The sequence below is a fragment of the Ziziphus jujuba genome, chromosome 5 (assembly GCF_031755915.1).
Source record: "Ziziphus jujuba cultivar Dongzao chromosome 5, ASM3175591v1".
Taxonomy (NCBI): domain Eukaryota; kingdom Viridiplantae; phylum Streptophyta; class Magnoliopsida; order Rosales; family Rhamnaceae; genus Ziziphus; species Ziziphus jujuba.
This window is the reverse complement of record NC_083383.1, coordinates 14,166,626-14,188,223: the sequence shown is the minus strand read 5'-3', so window position 1 is coordinate 14,188,223 and position 21,598 is coordinate 14,166,626. Positions and strand designations below refer to the sequence as shown.

The 21,598-nt window shown below is 32.1% G+C and overlaps 3 protein-coding genes across 8 annotated transcripts; 2 read left to right on the top strand and 1 right to left on the bottom strand.

Annotated features, from left to right (window-relative positions):
* Positions 1 to 73: 73 nt before the first annotated feature.
* LOC107421029 (cyclin-A1-4) lies at positions 74 to 4,940 on the bottom strand. 5 transcript variants are annotated; one of them, XM_060816986.1, is made up of 11 exons: positions 4,484 to 4,933; positions 3,353 to 3,743; positions 2,940 to 3,076; positions 2,754 to 2,846; positions 2,351 to 2,484; positions 2,136 to 2,211; positions 1,950 to 2,032; positions 1,840 to 1,873; positions 1,378 to 1,527; positions 1,109 to 1,243; positions 74 to 390 (listed from the first exon to the last, which is right to left on the bottom strand). In XM_060816986.1, the coding sequence occupies exons 1-11, from the start codon at positions 4,697 to 4,699 to the stop codon at positions 319 to 321; spliced, it is 1,521 nt and encodes a 506-aa protein (XP_060672969.1). In that variant the 5' UTR covers positions 4,700 to 4,933; the 3' UTR covers positions 74 to 318. The 5 variants fall into 5 exon arrangements, with proteins under 5 accessions (XP_060672969.1, XP_060672968.1, XP_015885639.3 ...); XM_060816985.1 differs by having other exon boundaries at positions 3,314 to 3,743; positions 4,484 to 4,932; XM_016030153.4 differs by having other exon boundaries at positions 1,950 to 2,026; positions 3,314 to 3,743; positions 4,484 to 4,929.
* A 6,601-nt stretch (positions 4,941 to 11,541) lies between these two features.
* Positions 11,542 to 16,905, top strand: LOC107405386 (replication factor C subunit 2). Of its 2 annotated transcripts, none has more exons than XM_048476343.2 (12): positions 11,542 to 11,700; positions 11,836 to 11,914; positions 12,060 to 12,139; positions 12,628 to 12,750; positions 12,868 to 12,937; positions 13,023 to 13,096; positions 14,119 to 14,239; positions 14,354 to 14,416; positions 14,509 to 14,568; positions 15,040 to 15,165; positions 15,247 to 15,330; positions 16,868 to 16,905. In XM_048476343.2, exons 1-12 carry the CDS (start codon positions 11,657 to 11,659, stop codon positions 16,868 to 16,870), a joined length of 927 nt encoding a protein of 308 aa, XP_048332300.2. In that variant the 5' UTR covers positions 11,542 to 11,656; the 3' UTR covers positions 16,871 to 16,905. The 2 variants fall into 2 exon arrangements, with proteins under 2 accessions (XP_048332300.2, XP_048332299.2); XM_048476342.2 differs by lacking the exon at positions 16,868 to 16,905 and adding an exon at positions 15,972 to 16,360.
* A 1,451-nt stretch (positions 16,906 to 18,356) lies between these two features.
* On the top strand, positions 18,357 to 19,325 carry LOC107421018 (uncharacterized). The gene has a single exon (XM_016030135.3). The coding sequence runs from the start codon at positions 18,494 to 18,496 to the stop codon at positions 19,064 to 19,066; it is 573 nt and encodes a 190-aa protein (XP_015885621.1). The 5' UTR covers positions 18,357 to 18,493; the 3' UTR covers positions 19,067 to 19,325.
* Positions 19,326 to 21,598: the final 2,273 nt, after the last annotated feature.

The following is a 21,598-nucleotide window of genomic DNA, read 5'->3' as shown; positions in this document are numbered from 1 at the left end:
ACATCAACAAAAAAGGATTGGCTCTAAATTTCTAATGCCGAGCCAAAGTTTAGCAAATCTTAAAACTGGCAAATATGATCAAACGAAAGCAAAGTTGGTAACAAGAGAAATTGTAATGATTACAACTATTTGCATCTGATTCTAATCTAATATATGCAATGACATCTATTTTTTCACAAGATTATAACTTCATTGAAGTTCATGATTACAAAAACATATATTACAACATGAATCCCTGAATATCCAACAGTTGTTTGAAAAGATTTTATGAAATCAAATTTTCATATGACATAGAAAGGAACAAGGTTGTGCACACATCTAGTCGTTCAAATCTTCGAAGAACTCTGGAGGTATTGACATAGGGCAGTACTTCTTTGCCACAAACTTGTACTGATCACCCAAAAAAATATATATATATATCCACGTAAGAATATATGAAAAAATGTTTTTTTGTTTTGTTTTTTTTTTTAAACAGAATATGAGAATATGTTAGGACTGTTAAAAATTCACACCAGTCTCAAAAAATCAATCATATTTAAGGCTCTAGACATCCATGCAAGGTAAATCAACTATTAAGATGTACGCTGCAGCAAATAAACTAAATTTGAGGTAGCATGCATTTAGAGCATCATATATAATCCAGTTTAGACATACATGAACTTTTGTACCAAATCGCAAAAACCCATGTTGAGTCTCCTACTTTCATTCACAAGAAAGCTTCATGATCAACTATTTCCATCCTATATCTTAACTAACAAAGTGTGCTTAATCTAGTGACAAAAAAGATTTCCAATTCTAACTTTTCACAATTTTGCAGAAATAACTAACAAAATGTAGCCACCAAAATAATACAAGATAAATGCGAAAGAAAAACTGTTAAACTTAGAAAGCAGTAAAATGGTTTGGTCTGCCCTTGTAGAAAATAAAATTTTTCATTTTATCATTTCATTCGACATCTTCTTAGAAAAATACTAATAAAAGGTAGTCATGGAAAAAGTAAAGCACTGCAATAATCTATTATTATAAAAGAAAAACTTTAGAACATGTTCCTCACGTAATGAAGAAAGAAAACAAAGAAGAACGAGGTCCTTAAAGAGGTCCTTCTAACCTTATGTTGACTGTACTTCTCTCTTACTGCAGGTAGATTAGAACTGATGCCATTACGGTACAGGTGATGCAATGCCTTTACACAGTCAGACAAATCAGAAGCTTTGTAAAATGTGTAATACCTCAATGTAGAATTCTGTACCAAAACATTCCATGAGGTTATCAGATAATATTTGCAAACAAAATGCACCAAGGACACAAAAGAAGAAAACAAAACAATAGCAAAACAAAAATGAAAGAAAGTATTTGTATAGTATTTTTGTCACATACCCAAGGTTTCTTTGTAGGAGAAAGTATATATTTGGCCAAGAAAGTAGCAGATGCAGCAATTAGAGATGGGGCATAGCAAAGCATACTGTACTCAACTAGAGACAACTCTATGATATAACTGGCCAAGCACTCCATCTGTACTGGCGGAGCCTTAAAGGAAAAAAAAAAAAAAAAAGGAAGGTAACTACCACATCACATTGATATACTATTAACAAAACCATAAAAAAAAAATCTCATCACTAGACAACAATTAAATTGGACATCAAATGACATGAAAACATGGCGGACTAAAACATCTAAATGTTCAAAAGGTATCTACCAAAATTTCACGCATAATTCAGAATAAAAAACACATACACATAGGAAGCCACTTGCGTCACATAAAAATTTCAGAAGATTTTAATAGAAATGGAGAAAGGATAAATAAGTAGGACATGAAAGGTAATTATTCCAGATAGATACCTCACTGGTCACTTGAGCCACAGAAACAAATCGCCTGAAAAATTGTCATTAACCACGAGTCAATATCTAGACCCAAAAACATGAACTTGCACTTAATAGATATAGATTACCTCGAGAAACCTATAGCTGTTGGAGCTGTCATTTCAAACTTCAAGTAGTTCAACACAGAGGTTTCCATTTTCAAAACCTGCAGCTATCAAATTACTCAGATTCTGCAAATTTAGGAGGAATGTCACAGTTCAAACTAAAAGAAGCATAGTCAAGTTCAATTATCATAAGTTGGTAATATGACTTACCTCCTCCTTAGAAAATGTATTGTCAGTTACATAACAGAACTCTTCCACACTGGGTGGTGAAATCTCCTCATATTTACTGGAAAAATTGTCGTTCTTTTAGTCATAATCCAAACTTATACGTTTAAATATATGCAGAAAGAAAAACATATAGAATGGGACATGCCCAAAGGAAAGAAAGATTGTATAACAAGTAAACACAAGTATATTTATCTTACGCTGCAATCATCATGCATGCAACACCAAGCAATTGCAAATGTTTCCTATTCATCACGTTGCCAGAAAGATAGCGATCTATGTAGTTAATAGTCAAAAATAGTGTATCGGGTACAAGCATGTACTCTTCAGCAACCTAAAATTGATATAAGAAGAAAAGATACCAGTGAAACAAACAAAAAAAATTAGAAAAATAAAAAATTGAAACAAAAAAAAAAAAAAACTTAAAAGGCATGTTTGATGATATTGACAATAGAATTATAATAATGCCAGGAAAACTCACTTACCAACCTAAGTATACGTTATTATTTAAAAGAAAAAGCCCAAAAAGTGGGGTGGGGAAAACAAAAAGAATTGTTGGATTAAGAAATTTCCCTGGCATTATCATCACCCACCATAATTTACCTCCACAAGCCAATCAACCAATATCGCACGCATGTTGGCATTAATATCTTTCTGGATCCTTCCCATAAAGTTCACAGAAGGTCTTTTAGTAGCCTGAGAACCGCAAAATTAAATAAATAAAAATAACAAAAATACATAAAACTAAAAGAAGAAACAACTTTCTATAGTAAAAAGGCAATGAGAAACCTCAGCTGCATGCAAGTTTTTGAATATGTCAGAAGCAATAGATGCACAAAATTGTGGGTCCGTGAAATTCTTATCAATATCAACAACTTTTTCAATTCTTTCCAGCTTTGCAAATATATCTTTGTAGTATCTACTTCCTGGAACCAAAACAAGAAAAACAGTTACATTATAAGGACCAGACAACCAGAACTAAATTGAAATGGTTCGCTAAAGAAAGTAAGTAATAATTATGCCCACACGTTGGCTGAACTGTTGATTACATATATCAAAATTTATATTAATAAGTTGGTTGAGGGCAGAGTATGAACAAAATATAATAATCAAGACATAAGGAGCGAACTAAGCAAAGTTTAATTTCATATAGAAAAAGAGACCGGCTACTTCCAAATCATCTGAAATGTAGAGACTGTTACTTGTCTTCCTCTCAATAGACTTAATTCCTGAAGCTTCCATATTGTCAATATATTCAAATTCTGGGCTCCTCAAAGAATCGCAAGTGGAGATGCTCTGGTCCAAAGAAATTGAACCACTAACTGATCTACAAGGAGAAGCATCCACGCATCTGGGTTCATCAACTATATTGCTTTGAGTAGTCAGAACAGTATCCTTTCTCCTTGGACAAGGAGAGGCTGCAGCTTCTGCAATAGGTTGAAGAGTTCCAGGGGAAGATGCATTGCTGATAGGAACCAAAACAGTTGATTTTGAACTCATGGATGCAGACAATGTGCATTCTGAGAGACCCGCATTTCGAGAGCAGGTCGAAAATTCCTTCTTTATTTTGGCAATTTTAGCCACACATGCCACCTTCAAATGTAATTCAGTTAATCATATAGTAAGACAGCAATATAATCACGAGTCTACATATCTAGAGTTAAGTTGAAAACTAACAATTTATCTCCTATGTCACCATGTCAACATAAACTGAAAAAATCAAAATGCTTACAACAAGGACGATTCAAAGATCATTGAGAACCCACAAAATAATAAATGTTTCCAAGAATAACATAGACTAAACCTATAGGAAAAATATGGATGGTCACCACTAAAAGTGTCTCATCATTTCGGAATCCTATGGAGCGAGAGACCTGCTTCATATATTGACCAACTTGAAAACTTTTGCAGCAAAATCCAACCCCGAGAACATGTACATTTCTATAATCGGCTTTTTATGATTTAGTTCACTATTATTATTATTCTTGTTCTGCATTTCCTTTTTCCTTTGAAATTTTCTGCATGATCATGACATCAACGAAAGCAATCAAAGCATCCCAATTCAATTGAAGAAACAAATAATAATTCACCCCCATAAAAAATTAAGAAAAAGAAGACAGGAATCAGGAAAATTACACAACAATAATGAGATATAAACAAATTGATTGAATTAATTGTTCGTCATTTTTATGAAATTTACTATGATCCAAGCCCACCAACACACAACATCCAATTTACACAAATACATCAATTTCTCCTTAAATCAAGAACCAGAACATCATCAGATAAAATAAAATAAAAACAGTTGTGTAAAATTAAATAAGTAGACTCACCCTAGGCTCCGACGAAGAAACAGAGGTTCGTGAACCCCTCTGAGAACCATTCTTTTGGTTGGTAACATCGGCAAGAGCCTGGCGCTTCTTTGCCAAATGGTTCTTCGACGTCGCCGTAACCCTTTTGCTCGGATTATGCGAATTCAAGTGCATCTTGGCCGATGAAGAAGAGGAAGACGATGAAGATGGTGGTTGATTGTGACTGCAGGTCGACATTTTTTAGCCCAAAAACCTAACCCAAATTTCCTTCGGAGAAAATGAGTTTAATTTCCAAAACAAGAAATAGGTTTGATGCTCATGGGAAGCGATTCGGACGCTGAGTATTGGAATTGAATTCTTGGGATATTAGGGTTTTGGAGAGGGTTTTCGTAGGTAAAGAGAGAGAGAGTATTATCCATTATTGTTCGAGAAAAGTTTTAAAGCGCGAAAACTTGTGGTTTTGAAAAGGCTGAGAGATCGTGGCCCTCTATTTTGGATAAATGAGATCTGAGCCGTCTATAAGGCAATGAGGTAGTTGCTGTTCCTCCATACGCTGTAGACGGGCTGTGGACTTTTCGGTTCTCTGTTCGAAACGGTGTTAAAAAATAATAATAAATAAATAAATAAAGACTACCCAAGTTTCAATTTCCAAATGATATGGAAGTAGATTACTAGTGGAAAAAAGTATACATCCTAAATTCTATATAAAGATAAATCCAGAAATATCTTGGTAAAAATATATATATATATATTGTGGTAGTTTCTAATATTATTTACTTGGAAATTATAGTATTGTATTTGTATTTTATTATTATTTTCTTAAATGGATATTTAATAATTCTATAAAAGTAAATTGAAATCTTAATACACAACATGCTTTTGACTCACTTCAACCTACTAACCAAATGATCATCTTTATCTCCATCTTCGTTAATCATCAACCTTCAAACTTCAAATTGTAAGGAGTAAACTTTTAGAGTGTTTTCAATAGTAAAAACCATTTTAACACTGTTGTTTTTATAATTTAGTATTGATATGAGTTTTTTAATAACAAATATGAATGTTAACGTTAAATTTAACATATGCACTTTAATAATATATGTTAAGAAAATAATATTATTAAATTATTAATAATATTAAATGACGATAAATTCTACTTAGTACTATAAAAAGCAAAAAGGTTAATTACATTGGGTACTTTCAAGGTTTCCTTTATTTATAATCGGATATTTTCAATGTTTCCATAATTACATTATACACACTCAAAATTTTTCTTAATTACAACCGGATACCTTTATGTTTTTATAATTATATTGCACACTCTCAAAGTTTTTTCCTTAATTACAACCGAATACTTTCATATTTTCATAATTTCATCCGCCTCCTTTCTGACCAAACTTCATCTATAAAAATGTACTCTCTCTTTTATATGACAATTAAAATTTTATTAATTGTTCCTTGTATATATTAATTAAACATTTAAGTGGATTTTGATTGATTTGAAAAATAAAGTGTTTTTAATTTGAAAAGGTTGAAGCCCAACAGATAGTAAGTACAAAAATAACTACCAATTTTTAACGGCACAGTCTGAAATGTTTAAAACATAATTTTTATGTTTTCTAATTTTTGTTTTTTTTTTTTTAAATTTGTTTTCAAAACTTGTTTTTGAAAATAATTGCCAAACAAGTTTGGCCATTCCTGTTTGGTCATTCATTTTCAAAAACAAGTTTTGAAAACAATTTTTTTAAAAAATAAAATAAAATAAAATTAGAAAACATAAAAATTATGTTTTAAATATTCTAGAGGGTGCTTTTAAAAATTTATAGTTATTCTTATACTTACTATTTGTTGAGCTTCAACCTTTTCAAATTAAAAAAACTTTATTTCTCAAATCAATTAAAATGCAAGTTTAATTAATATATACAAGGGATAATTAATAAAATTTTAACTATCACATAAGAGAGAGAGTACAATGGATGAAATTTTGTCAGAAGGCAGACGAATATAATTATGAAAACATGAAGGTACTCGGTTGTAATTAAGGAAAAAACATCGAAGGTGTGTAATGTAATTATGGAAACATAAAAGTATTCGATTATAATTAAAACAAATCTCGAATGTGTGCAATGTAATTATGGAAACATTGAATGTACCGGTTGTAATTAAAGGAAACCTCGAAAGTGCCCGGTGTAATTAACCCAAAGCAAAATAACAATTTTTTACTTAATAAAATACTATAAGATCTACATATTTTATTTCTAAGGGACCCAATGCCATGTTCTCATATTGCTAAATTTGGTGTTAAATTTGGCATGAATATACCAATTGGATAACATGACAAATTATAATAATGATATATGTCCAAATACCATATCATTGGAGATTATCTTATATGACAATATTCTATATGTACAAAAAATATAGTTTGCTTTTAGATTATAAATTCTTTTTCAAAATTTATGACACACTAACTAGATTATAATTAAACTAAGCAAAACTGAATTCCAGATGACTAGTTGTTTTCCACGATGCAATTCATAATTAGTTTCCACGATGCAGTTCATAAATAGTTTGATTGAACTTCAACATCTTGATTGAACTCCAACATCTTTTTGTTAATTAGTGTTTTTTTTGGCACAATATTTTGTTCAGTTAGTAGAAGTCAAACAATTTCATAAGTTAATTGAAGTCAAACAATTTTAAAATCTTACACAAACAAAATATTAATTAAAGGCTTAATTTGGTGTTATAGCTTTTCAAAGAATCGACTTTAACTATACTAAAGAAATAAGAAAATAAAAAATCTAAGCATTAGAAAATTCAAGAAGCTGGTTAGAGTTTTTGGCCATTAGATGAAACTATTGCTGGTGCTATCCAAAGCGATGATAAGGTTGGACTCTGGATTAATTAAGGGAAAATTTCATCTACCTTCACGAAGCACAAGGTATAGAAGAAATAAAAATTCGCTCAAATCTTCAAAATTTAAAAAATTATTATTTAGCCTCTAATATTAGGAAAATTATCTAGCCTCTAATATTAAGAAAATTATCACTAATTCTTAGGTTCTGTTTGGTAAGATTTTTTTTTTTACTTAAAAGCTCTATTTGAGGACCAAAAACTCTTTTATCAAAAAATAATGGTGCTTGGTAAAAGTTAACAATTGCTTATTGATAAAAAAAAAATGAACTTTTTAAAGCTGTTTTAGAGAAGTCCAAATTTTGAACTTCCCTAAAAAAATTCTTTTTTTTTTATCTTATATAGAAATTTAATAAGCATTTTATACAGCTTAATGAACATTTAATGCAGTTTTTTCATTTATAACCAAACACTCATTAGCTTTTTAATAAAAGTTCTTTATCAAAAAGATCTATTATAGAAAGCTATACTTTCATCAGCTATACCAAACGGATTCTTAGAGTTGATTATCTACTAATTGATATATATGAAAATTTGATTCAACCTTCCATGTCAAAATAAATATAAAAAATTATTATACCATTTTATTAGAGAATGCATTTATATGGTACCAAACAATATAAATGTCAAAACAAATGAATTGCATATACATGTATATATACATATAAGAAAATTTTATAATATGGATACCCAATTTTTTTGTGTGGATAAGACCACATTTTTTTTGTAAAAAATAATTGTTAATAGATGTTACATGAATTATGATTTTGAAAAGAAAAAAAAAAGAAAACATCATTTTATCAAATATTCACTCTGGACCTTACCCACTAATCATAATCTCATTTGGCGCGAAGCAAAAAGAGGGGCCCTTTCCTTCTCGAAACCTACCGCCCCTCCCCTCGACGCCTACCTACTCGTGCTCGTAGCTTGATTGGAGGTCAAGAGTGTGGTCCGTCGGAAAAACAGAAATCATCCGTATCAAGTGATATGTGAATTGGTCAGTAGTGGTCCACCACTACCGTAGCTGGTGGAAATAGCTTCATGGTAAAAGATAGCAAGTGATATTCATCTAAATTTCAAGAGACTAAATAATGGATTTTCAAACTTTGGAAGTATATATTTTGAATAAATTTCATATAGGGGATAAAATTTATACAAGTTTTCAACTGTAGTATAGAACATATTATAAATTTAACCCTCTATACTTTTTCTGTGCATTCGGTTGATGTTGTTGGAGCATTCTGTTGATGTTGTTGGGAAAAGTACGAGCTAAAAATAATGGTTATTTTTTGGATCTAATTACTGTTTTTGGTTGAAATTATATTACTGATAGTTATTTTTTGTATCTAATTACTTTTTTTTTTTTTTGAAATTATATTATTGTGGATCTGACTCTTCACATGCCTAACAAATATTGATCCGTGGACGTATGGACTGTCTTCGAGCTTTGGCCGTTTTCACTAATCAATGAGCATCAGTCACCAGCAAACACACCAGAAATTCCTTTTTTTTTTTTTTTTTTTTTCTTTTTTTTCTTTGCTTTGAGGAAGATGGTTTAACAACACAAAAAACCCAAAGACAAATTGCCTACACAAGGGGGCTAGCTGGGGAGCCACTCTCCTGGGCAACAAAAGAAGAGAAAACACAGGGAAGACAGTTCAAATTCAAATTTCTAGTGATGCCTTTCTCAAAACACCACTTGCTAACAAAATGAGCTAAAAAATTTTCCTTTCTCGAAGCCCAACGAAAGATCACTTATTAGAATTTACTTTTCAAGCGGAGGATACCTTTCATTGTTCATTCTGCCAGCCAGTGAACTGATTGATGATCTTGGTAGTTGAGGTTCAAAACCACATTTCTAGCATCAAATTCGCACCAGACCTTGCTCCAACCTTTCTCCTCAGCCAAGACTAGGCCCTGCAGAACGCCCACCGCCTCAGCTACTTCTGGGATGACTGTATGAATTTGTATCGCTCTAATACGCAGCACTTTGCCCATATGATCTCTAGCCACCGCTTCTGCAGAGCTTGTTCCGTCCTTGACAGCTGCATCGGTATTTATCTTGATAAAATGTCGAGGCGGCTTTTTCCAAAGCACCTTTTCTGAAGGACTTGGTCTTAAAGGACTCACCTTGGCAGCAATTGATTTAGCCTCCTCATACCTAAACTTTAACAGCTCCATAGTATTGTTCAAAGAGAAAGCTTTATTCTCAAACATGGAAAGGTTCCTTATTTTCCAGACCTGGTCCAGGATGAGAATGGCAAAAAGAAACAACTCCTCCTTATCATTGGGATGAACTGAAAGGACTCCAATAGGATTAGCCAAAATGAGAAGCTTTTTTTTATAAGGAACGATCCTCCCATCAGTCCCATTTGATACTCCAAGGCATCGCAAACCACAGAGCCTTAGCAACTTGGCAATGGAAAAATAAGTGATTATCGGATTCAATACATCCACAACCATTAATACAGAGGGAACAATTGACCTCAATATTGCAATTAAGCAGGTTTTCTACTATGGACGGGCCCTTATTGGATAATTTCCAGATAAAGAATTTTAGCCTTTAGTGAATTTTGGCCGACCATAACTACTTCCACCAAATTGACTCCGAGAAGGATTTCTAAAACTCAAGCAAGAAGGCTGATTTAACTGAAAACTCTCTATTGGAGTTTCCACTCCATATGAGTTTGTCTTCCAAGTCCACATTAGAGATAGGGATTTTAGAAATGCTTTTAGCTGATTCTCTGTCAAAAAGATGATTTATCTTTTCAAGGTTCCAGCTACCATCTGGGAGCCTAAGCGAGTTTACCATACCATATTCCCTCATAGAATCATCCGAGGAAGGAATTGGTCTGAATTTTGGATTATTTGGGACCCAAGGATTCTCCCAAATGTTAATTCTGTCAACTTTTCCGATCCTATAATATAAACCATTGTCCAACAGTTTCCTAGACATGAGAAGCCCTCTCCATGACCAAGAGCAATTTTTCTTTCTAGAACACCTCAGAAAAGATTTGCTTGCGAAGTACTTTGTTTTTAAAGCTTTGATCCAAAACTTGTTTTCATCGGTAGCTAGGAACCAACTTAGTTCGCTGAGCAGGGCCAGATTCATGTCTTTAAGCCTTACCATACCAAGACCACCTGCATGCTTTAGCCTACATAACCTGGACCAAGCTGTCGGAACAAAATGTCTGCTGTTACCCTTAACCTGGACCAAGCTATCGGAACAAAATGTCTGCTGTTACCCTTGTTATCCCAAAGAAACTTACTGGTCATTCTTTCAATGTCTTTACACCGCATCAAAGGCAATCTTGAAGTTGACATAGCATATAAAGGAATCACATTAACAACAAACTTAATCAAAGTGAGTTTTCTGGCTTGAGAAAGTAAATGCAACTTCCACCCTTGTAACTTAGCTTCTATTTTCCTTTTAAGGTCCTCATAAGCTTTGAAATGATTTTTGCCAACAAACATGGAATGATTTTTCAGAAATTCTTATTTGAGCTCAAAAGCATGCTGATCAATTACCAGTGATGTGGGAGAAATAATGGCTTTTAATATTTTGGGCTTTGCTTAAATGGGTCAAAACATAGAAAAATATGGGTTTTTTGGTCCACTAACCAAATATTGGGAGTCAAAAAAAAAAAAAAAAAAAAAAACTTGCCCATTCATTTTGAAAATTAAATTTCTACCAAATTTAATATTTGAAAACTTTCAAACAAATGGGATTGATCTATTAGTAAGCCCCTCGTCCATATTCAAACGACATAATTAAACTTGGGGTATTATGAAATTTTTTATCTTTTATTTTTATGATAATTTGAAATTTATGAAGTTCATGAAATAAGTTTATCAAACATATTAAATATTTGCATGGATCTATTATTATTATTATTTTATCCAAAGGAATAAACCTTACTCCTTTAATAATAATAATAAAAAAAAAAGAGTTTAGAATATGTAGTACCATATTTGCCCAAAAAAAAAAAAAAAGAGAAAAAGAAAAAAAGAATATGATGCACCTATATAGAAAATTATTATTTTTTTGAAATTGAAAATTATATTTCGTATTAAAGGACTTTTTATTTTTTTATTTTTTTTGGGGGGTAAATAGTGATGCATACTATGTATCCTACCAATTGAAATTCCTATGTTATTTTATTTGCAACCCGGATCCTTCTTTTTGTTTTATTTTTTTTTTGGGGCTACCCCTAAAAACCAAAGCGGGAAAAGAAAAGCCCTATAAAGCGGGAGTGACAGCGATACAGAGACCAAGAGATGGCGCCAGTACTGCAAACCTCTCAGCCATGGGTGGAGAAATAGTAAATACACACTTCTCTCTCGCTATCTATCTATCTATATATATAGATTCCTCTGTTTCTTGTATATTCCATAATTTGAATTGTGAGCCTTTTGTATAATTATTTTGAATTTGGTTCCATTTTTGCTGTAATCAGTCGGCCGAAGCAAGTGAAAGATGTAGCACACCAGGAAGAGGTTGTTCGGGTCCTCACCAACACCCTCGAGACCACTAACGTAAACCATTTTTATTTGCATTTATATCTTTTTCACGAATTTTGTTTTGTAGCTTTCGATCGGTTCGATTCCTAAACCCTATTTTTTTTTTTATTTTTTATTTTTTTGTTTTTTAAGTATATTTTATTCTTTTCTCTTTTTACAGTGTCCTCACATGCTCTTCTATGGTCCGCCTGGTACCGGCAAAACCACTACTGCTCTTGCCATTGCCCACGAGCTTTTTGGGTTATTCTCTTTGATTCTTGCTTTTTGAATTTTTGTTCTTTCTGTTTTTTGCAATTGCTTTGTTTTGTTTTGTTTTGTTTTTTGTTTTTTTTTTTTTTTTTGACTTAATATGGGTGGTTTGAAATTGCTTTGTGGGGATTTTCAAAATTTTTCCTTGGGACATTGAAGTAGCTTGATTGTGAGATAATAATAAAATGTGTGTGTGTTAATGGTGCTCATTGGTGTTCATTCTGTATTTGCTATTGCTGTGTGTGTTTTTGTCTTATGGGTTGAAATTTGCTTTGTGGGATCTTTGGAATTTCTTTTAAACATAAAAAAAATGGCATGATTACGAGATGATACTGAAATATGTGTATCAATGGTTTTTTTGAGTGCTGGAATGTGTATTCGATGCTTGAATGTTACAAGCTGTTTGCCACTTTAAGGACCAACCATTTTGCGAATATACTTTTTGGTTTATATGATTTTCAATGCAAATCTTTCTGTAGACCTGAATTATACAAGTCTAGAGTGTTGGAGCTTAATGCAAGTGATGATCGTGGTATCAATGTTGTTCGGACCAAAATAAAAGATTTTGCCGCTATTGCTGTGGGTTCTGCTCAACATAAAGGGTTTGTTTTCCAGTTTGTGAGAATTTTAACCATCGTTTTATTTGTAATTTCTTTCTTTTCATATATATGTGTATATATATATATATATGTATTTTAATAGTATTTTCAATTTTTTAGGGGTTACCCATGTCCACCATATAAGATTATTATTCTTGACGAGGCTGATTCAATGACGGAAGATGCTCAGGCATGTTTGTTATTTGTTTGTTGCCTATTAACTTTTTTTAAAAAGTATAAAAAGAAATCCATTTCATTTAAGTTCTATTCTACAGAATGCACTGAGACGTACGATGGAAACTTACTCCAAAGTCACAAGATTCTTTTTTATATGTAATTACATCAGCAGGTTCACCTTCTCTCTTCTTTAGTTTGTTTACATTTTGGTGTTATATGATTCTATTTAGTATTTTTTTTCTGTTGCTTCTTTAAATAAATAGCAGTTTTGGAGTTCTAATTTGTTTTTGCTTCAAGTTTCCTTTGACAGAATCCTCAACTTTTCAAGTAAGAGCTATAGATCATTGATTAACATCTTAGCTATATTTGAAAATATCCTAATAAAGCATGACCTATTTTGTTAAACAAATGTGATTAGACTGTGACCTTCATGGACATAAAGGACATCTACTAAATTCAAATCTTAAACGCATTTACTAATGTTCTAGGCAATTTTTTTCAACTTGTAGTTTTATGATGGTGTCCTTATATATTTTTTCTGTCTTCGATTTTTCATTTTGCTTCATATAAACAAAGGCAGAACAAGTATCATAACTCAAAATAGCAAAGTTCGCATATTTATAAAAGTTTACCTGCTTCTGTTTGGACTCAAAATGGCATAAGTAGCTGATACTAAAATATGAACGAACAAGACTGGCCCAATTTTATTTTAAATCATCATGCCCTGAAGTTCTTTAGTTATCATTCTTCTTGCTTAAGTAGAATATCAAGATTAAATTAATTAATATAAGGCCTCCTGATTTAGAGATGTGCACGCTTGATACCAAAATAAAAGGAACATGCTTAAGATTGTGAATGCCATTTTTCACTCAATTCTCATATAATCTATTAGATGCTTGAAATAATGCTGTCTATTTTGCACCTGCACCATGTTGCAATATTGTTGCTGGAAAAGTATAAAGAAACTAGATTATTTTTCTTTATTTCCTCTGAACCTGGTTTATACTAGTAAGACTTATAGGTGTAAGAACTGCTTAAGAAGCTCTGAGTATAGGAAAGGTTGTTATGCTAATGATGTTAAACATGATATAACCAATTCTATTTAAAATAGTCATCATTCTCATATTTTTAAACGTAAATTCTAAACTATGAAGGTGGACATTGGAGTTTGTAATATATGTTATTTTTATGTAGGATCATAGAGCCACTTGCTTCTAGGTGTGCAAAGTTCAGGTTTAAGCCACTTTCAGATGAAATCATGAGCAACCGCATATTGCACATTTGCAATGAAGAAGGCCTCAATCTGGATGAACAGGTGTGCACATAAGAACTTAAAGCTTATCTGTCAAATTATTGTTTTGAAAGATTGTTCATTTGTTTTATGTCAGTTTCTTGACAGCATTCTAACAATATCTGATGCATATTGTAGGCTCTTTCAACTCTGAGCTCAATTTCACAAGGTGATCTTCGTCGGGCTATTACATACTTGCAGGTGAGTACATAGTTTGATTTCTTATTAGAATCTGGCTGTGTGTCTCTCATTTTTTATCATAAAATTGTTATATGTCTTCCAATGTATTGCAGTCAGCTGCTCGCTTATTTGGATCTTCTATTTCATCAGAGGACCTGATTGGTGTTTCCGGGGTAAGTTTAATGAGGCTGAAAACTTAGTCTCTATGAACAAGAAGTTTGATGTTGTATTTTTGGCCAATTGACACTTAGACGACAATGTTCTTAGTGCTCTTTTACATTTTTGGTTAAGTACAGTAGGGATTGTTTGTCAAGTTCAACGAGCCTTTTGTTTTTGTAATTATGGAGTGGCATTTGACCAATAAAAGGGTTATTTCCTGAAAAGTAGGATGTTATGAGATGGGATGCAGGATGTTTTAAGCTGCACTCCCTAAAATTTACTCTCGCCTGCTTTGTGATGCCAAGTTTTGACATCTATTGACATCTGACAAATTAGTAGTCGCACATTCTGTTCTAGCTTGTGCAACAGAAGAAACTTAATTTAATTAGGAATTTGACTTTTGAAGTATTTTATTTATTTTTCATTTTTAAAATTCTTTGAATCACAACTCTTACATGCCCTGAATTATACATCTCCACCCTCAGGTCATCCCACAGGAGGTTGTTGAGGCACTTTTTTCGGCTTGCAAAGGGGGCAACTTTGATTTGGCAAACAAGGAAGTCAATAACATAATTGCAGAGGGCTATCCTGTCGCTCAGATGCTTTCACAGGTCTATTTTTTTGGTTAACTGTTGTTTATTATTTTGTTCAGTCCCGATGATGTGCAGTACTAAAAACCATGTTGCCTCCAGTTATTTGAGATGATTGTTGAAGCAGATGACGTATCAGATGAACAGAAGGCTAGAATTTGCAAGAAATTGGCTGAAGCAGATAAGGTAACTCTTTAAAGATAGCTTCTTTCACAGGCTGCCTGTTTTATTTTATCTTTGTAAAAGTAAATTATAAGTTTTGAATCAGAAGTCAAAATCTCCGTATATAGATGGCTTCTTGGTGGTCCATAAGTCATAACCACCAACAAATATAAATATATAATCGATTTAATTTGCAGTAAGGATTTCTACAGCTATTAGAAATGAAGAGTGCTATTGCTTATGTTTTAAATTTGAGCAACTATCCTAAAGTACACTAACATGGCCACTTGTGTTATAGTAAAAGTGGCAAGGATTATCTCTTTATATCGTAAATTGCTCTAACCATTCTGAAAATTTTTGGGACATTTCTTGGGTCCGAAGTGGTACTGATGCTTCGCATAATTTTCTGGGATATTGAATCCCCTAGTGTTCTATATCTTATCTTTTCCTTATATTGATAAAGTTATTGATTCCAAAAAAGAGCTGTCTCTCACTGTTGATTAATATGGTCATTTTTTCTTCTTTTTTTTTTTTTTTTTTTTTTTTTTTGGGTCAATGACTTTGAAGGCTTAAAAAACCTTACAGTGAAGATTATTTTTTGGCTTGGCTCAAATAACTTTTGCTGCTTCCTTTTTTTTTTTTTTTTTTTTTTTTTTTTCCCCCAGTGTCTTGTTGACGGTGCTGATGAGTACTTGCAGTTGCTTGACGTGACCAGCAATACAATGCGTGCTCTTTGCAACATGCCACAAGAATTCTCTTATGATTGATTGTTGGTTTGGGAACCGACTTCTGGTAGCAAGTTGTTCAGCATTTGTATTTCAAACTTGAAAACAATTCAACGCTGACGCAGCCAAAATGTGAACCTTGAGCTCAATTGGTACCTTTAAAATACTTGTGGAACTATTCTAGGACTTCAACGAGCTAACCTAATCTTGCTTGCCTCTATGCATACATGTATGTTTGTGGGGCATGAATTGTAACATTTTCTGTTTGATATGCTTCCAGCTTTGATTATTACGCCCATATATAATCTAAAGATGTATATTATATGTTATTTCGACCTTAAGATTTCATTTCTTAACCATTTTCCACCTATTATTTCGACCTTAAGATTTCATTTCTCAACCAATCTCCACCTAACATCCTCTAACACAAGGGATTCCAATACGTATAATCTAAAGTGGCCATATTAGAGTATTTTGTAAGGTCAAATCACTTTTAAATAGATGAAAAGTTGCTTCCTAAAGAATCTAGCAAAAAAACATAAAAGCGTTTTTTAGGTGATTTTGTCTCTAGAAAATCTCCTATCCGGTGATTTTGTTGAAGCACTAATTAATTATTGTTAAAAGTCACTTCTGAATATGAAGCCAATCCATTGTCAGAAAAAAAAAAAAAAAAATAAATAAATAAATTGAAGCCAACCTTAATAGGTTGAGCTCCAATCTATTTGTTTTTCCATTGACAACTTGAATTCTTCTTGATTTACAATGATTTTACATGTAAAGCATTTCAATTTCAACCATATTTATAGCTCATCTTATATGAACTATGTGGCATGCAGTAAAATGTTGGTATGGCAGAAGAGGAGAAACAATTACTACGTTTTTGACACGCCAGTTGGACAATGCTAACAATGATCAATGGAAAAACATGATAAGGTTTGGCTATTTTCCTTTTTTTTTTTTTGTTTTGGTGTGTGTATATATATATATATATATGTCTATATATTTGAGAGCATGGTGGAAAAACAATTGATAGGTCTTTTTCACGTTTACATTATCAAACTCTTGTCTTATTTAAAATAGCAGACACTGGGATTGCGGGTTTAAATCATCATTGATTGGAAAGGAGGTAATGTACGAAAATGTAATTTGTTATTATTATTATTATTTTGGGTTGAAAAATGCAATTTGATGATAGGTTAGGTCACAAAGTTATGGAGCTTAAGTTTTATTTGAAATTAACGGACAGTTTCACTTTCAACACCAAAATCACGGACACCAATTTATTAACAACAACAACAACAACAACAACAAAATAATAAAAAAAAGAAAATAAATAATAATAATAATAATTAACGGACACCGAAATTCTTTTTTTTTTCCGAGTGAGGTCACGGAGACCGAAATTCTTGTGGGTGCTAGAGGTCAGCAATTGCAGGCTGGGTCTTTAATTGGTTTTTGAGTGAGGTCACACAAATCAAATTTATTTATCAAGAAATATAACTTAATGTATTGAGATCATTTTTTTTTTAAACAAAAATAAAAGCAAATGTGACCCAACAAATTAATATTAAAGTAAACGGGATGATAAATATATATATATATATATATAGAGAGAGAGATAATATATGCATTTTTTCTTTGTTTGATAATATATATTATTGACTTTTGTTACATGCCACTATTTATTATTATTATTACTTAGTGGAATATACCGTTGATATGATAATCCTATTTAAATTCTAACGGTTTAAAATTTATATAAACTTTTACTCATAGTCAGTTTAGGTTTGAGAAATATCATTTTTTTTGGGGATAAAATATGGTTAAACATAACATATATGTCAATTTTTTTCTCAATACAAAAGAGAGATATTTGGGATGTGTATGTATGTGGCCAAAGACCCATTCTACTGAACGTATTGAAGAAGGTTGCATAATTTAAAGGTACTACAAAAAATAATAGACGTGGACATGGTTATGATCCACTTGTTTTATCTTTTGAAAGATAAAAATCACTTGAAATCTTAGCCTAGTTCACGTAACATTCATGAAAACCACCCAAAAGACGTTTGAATTTTCCAATATTCTAATTATTTTTCGCTTTATTCTTTTAATTGAATAATTTGAGGAGGAAAAGACATGGAAAAAAAGAAAAAGAAATTGAAATATTTGGCATTTTCCATTTATTAGAGAGAGAGAGAGCGAGAGAGAGCACTATTAATGAAGTCCGAGTCTAGTCAACCACGTAAGTGGACTTATTAGAATTAGATGGCCCACCTCACCACCTCATGTTTATAGTGGGACCATCCATATTACCCCACTTTCATGCCTCTAATCTCGCCGAGACCAACCCTTTGAATTTTCTTCTTCCCTCCTCCTTTATATCTATAAATATCTTTCTTTCTATGCATTTTCAGAGTGACTGATCAGATTCAGAGATTACATTTTGAAATTTCAAAAAAATGGGCGTAGCAGACGATTCTTTCAAGAAACAGGGAGCTGTTCCTTTCAAATGGGAAATCAAACCGGGGGTTCCCAAGCACCATAACCAACCTCCACCACAACATTTTTCTCAATCTCGTCGGACTACAAACCGCCGTTCTTCTCCATTACCTGCTCCGCCGGAGAAGCTCCGACCACCTCCCTCCGGCTCAATTTTCCAGCCTCCGATGGTGGAGCCTCGTACTGGCGGATCCTTCAGGTCGGCTCCTCGTACACGTTCGGAACGGTGGCGTTTCGATGATCAGCCGATGATGGCGATGGTTCGGCGTCAGAGCGTTTCGGTGGCTGGATGCTTCCTTTCTCCTCTTTTGAGGAGGAAGTCAAGCTCCAAGAAAGGGAGCTCCAGAGCAAGAGTGGAATCGGAACCTGATTATGTCTCGGACCTTGAGACGCTGTCTCGGTGGTCGGTTTCCTCTCGGAAATCTTTCGTCTCGCCGTTCCGTGATTCGCCGTCGTCGTCTTCTTTCTCTTCTTATCAGTCGTCCCCTCGGCCACCGAATGACGCCGAGTGGGCTGGGTTCGGACTCTTTTAGATTTTTTTATTTTTTATTTTTATATAAATAGTAAACGGAAATCAGAGAGCGAAGATGGCGTTAGAGCCTCTCCAATCACAGTATAAGTCTGCCCTTTTTCAACAACAAAACAATAGGCGGTTATTAAAGTCTTCCATGTAAATTATGAAGCATAGAGACTTTTAAAGAAAAGCAGTCTCACTGTATTCTCTCCTTTGTCTGGAAGGTTTTTTGTTTTCTTATTACTGTTATTATTAAAGAAAAATTAAACCTCATAGAATGGAGTATATTTAGAAATTTGATTTTTTAAAATTTTTTAAGTATGCTTTTTGAATGATATCATTATTGTGAAATGACAATTAATGAATTTGTTAATAACATTTTTTATTTAGATATTAATGGAAGACTTTCATGGGGAAGCAGCTCATTCATATTAGTTTATTTATTTTTTATCCATCATCATATTTATGCACCATATTATTGAAGTTTCATATATGACTTTTCTAAGCAATGAAAAAGAAAAAAAAAAGAAAAAAACTTTTTTATCATCTTTGACTATCTACAAAATGTGCATATTATGATTTAATTTTATATTTTGAAAAAAATATACTTTGTTTTTTCAAATTTGTGAAAAAATATATTTCATATTATTATTTAGTTTCCCACCTACCCCTATTTCAATTTTGTGATGCATATTCCTAGATTTTTCACCCAATATAGAACTCATAGGACGGACCCAAAAAAAAAAAAAAGAAAAAAAAAAGGGAAATCAAATCCCTCGTACACTCCTCCAATTCCAGCTTCAATCTCCAGAATCATATATAAATGCTCTAGAATGTTGGTTAATGTATGGAATCAAAAATTAGATTTTTGAAAAAAAAAAAAATTCAGTTTTTTCACCATCCAAACATATTTTACCTTGTTTTTCTCATCATCCAAACAAGTCCATACTTACAATTTCTTTCAGATGTAAATGAAAACAAAAATCATATATGTAAATAATTTTCTTTCTCATTCTACTGCAAATCTGTAGTCATTGGATCCGTGCCCTTTCCCTCACCACTATAACTATTTTACCCTCTATCCTCTCGATAGTCTCCTTCTAATTTTTAGAATCCTGGTTAAAATAAAAAATGGAAACGAAGAAGAAAAGGAAACCCAGAAATGGAAAGAGAAGGAATGAGTTTGGGATTTGGGAAGAAAGAGACCCAGGAGGAGAGAAGAAGAAACTAGAAAGAGGAAGAGGGACTATATGAGGCATGTTTGGCCATTAGGTTTTAAAATAGTTTTCTATTCTATAAAACAGAAAATTGTTTCTAAAATAAAAGATTATCTATTTGACCATCAGTTTTCAAAAACAGTTTTAGAAAACAAATTAAGAAAAAAAATAAAATTTAGAAAACATTAAAATAATATTTTCTGTTTTCTGTTTTTAGTTTTAAAAATTGTTTTTAAAAATCACTGGCCAAACACCTTTGTTTTCAAAAACAAATAAAAACAGTTTATTTTTTATTTTTTTAAAATAATGTTCTGAAAACTGAAAACTAAAAACATAAAATATGGCCAAACAGAACTATAGTAACTATATAATAGTAACTATATAAAAAACTAAAATTGCTTTCTTATATAATTAAAATATTTTTAAACAATCCTTGTTTTTTTCTTTTTTTAATAACCTTATTAAAAATTATAATAATTAAACAAAACAATTTAATTTTTGTACACCTTTCAACTTTTATCAAATTTGGTTTAGAAAAATGTTGAATACAAACCAAACAACTTTGTCGAATTCTAACAAAATATTTTAGAAAAGAGGCTAATCGAAATTGTGCCAATGTGCATTTAATAATTTTAACTGATTGAAGAACAAAAGTGCATTTAATAATTTTTCTAAATTATAAACAATTCAAGATGGATAAATGAATAGTAATAAAGTTGAATAGCATTATTACCTCATACAAGAAAATCCACATGCAGCATCCAAAGAAATCAACAACCGGGAGAAACCATTGCCTGTTGAAAAAATTGAATGAATTAGACTTGAAATCATGGAAGTGCAAAACCAAAAGGAAATTGTCAATGGATACATGAGATCACTATTAGGAAGCAGTCACCATCCACTTCTCAAGGGATGCATGATATCAGTCCTCGATATAGTTTTTATGTACAGATAATATGATAGTTGTTGATAATCATAAATCTCCTTATATGTAAGAATAATTAAATGTTACTTTAATATATTATTTATCGACTGTATATATTAATACAATGATCAATGCCAAGTATTTTTGGCTCTCTGTTTAGTTGCATGTGTTAAAATCTCTTTATTGTATTATAATGATTATATAGTCACTATATCAGGAACCAATCTTTTGTATCCCTTAGAAGTGGATGATGATTGTTTAAACTTCAGTGAAGGGATTTTGTAGTTTTCCTTTTTAAATTTACAAGCAGGTTGGAAGTAGAAATTGATTTTCGATTTATTAATCTTTTTATATTCATTTGAAAAAACACATATTTTGAATAGATATACCAAAAGCTATGGTGGTTGTG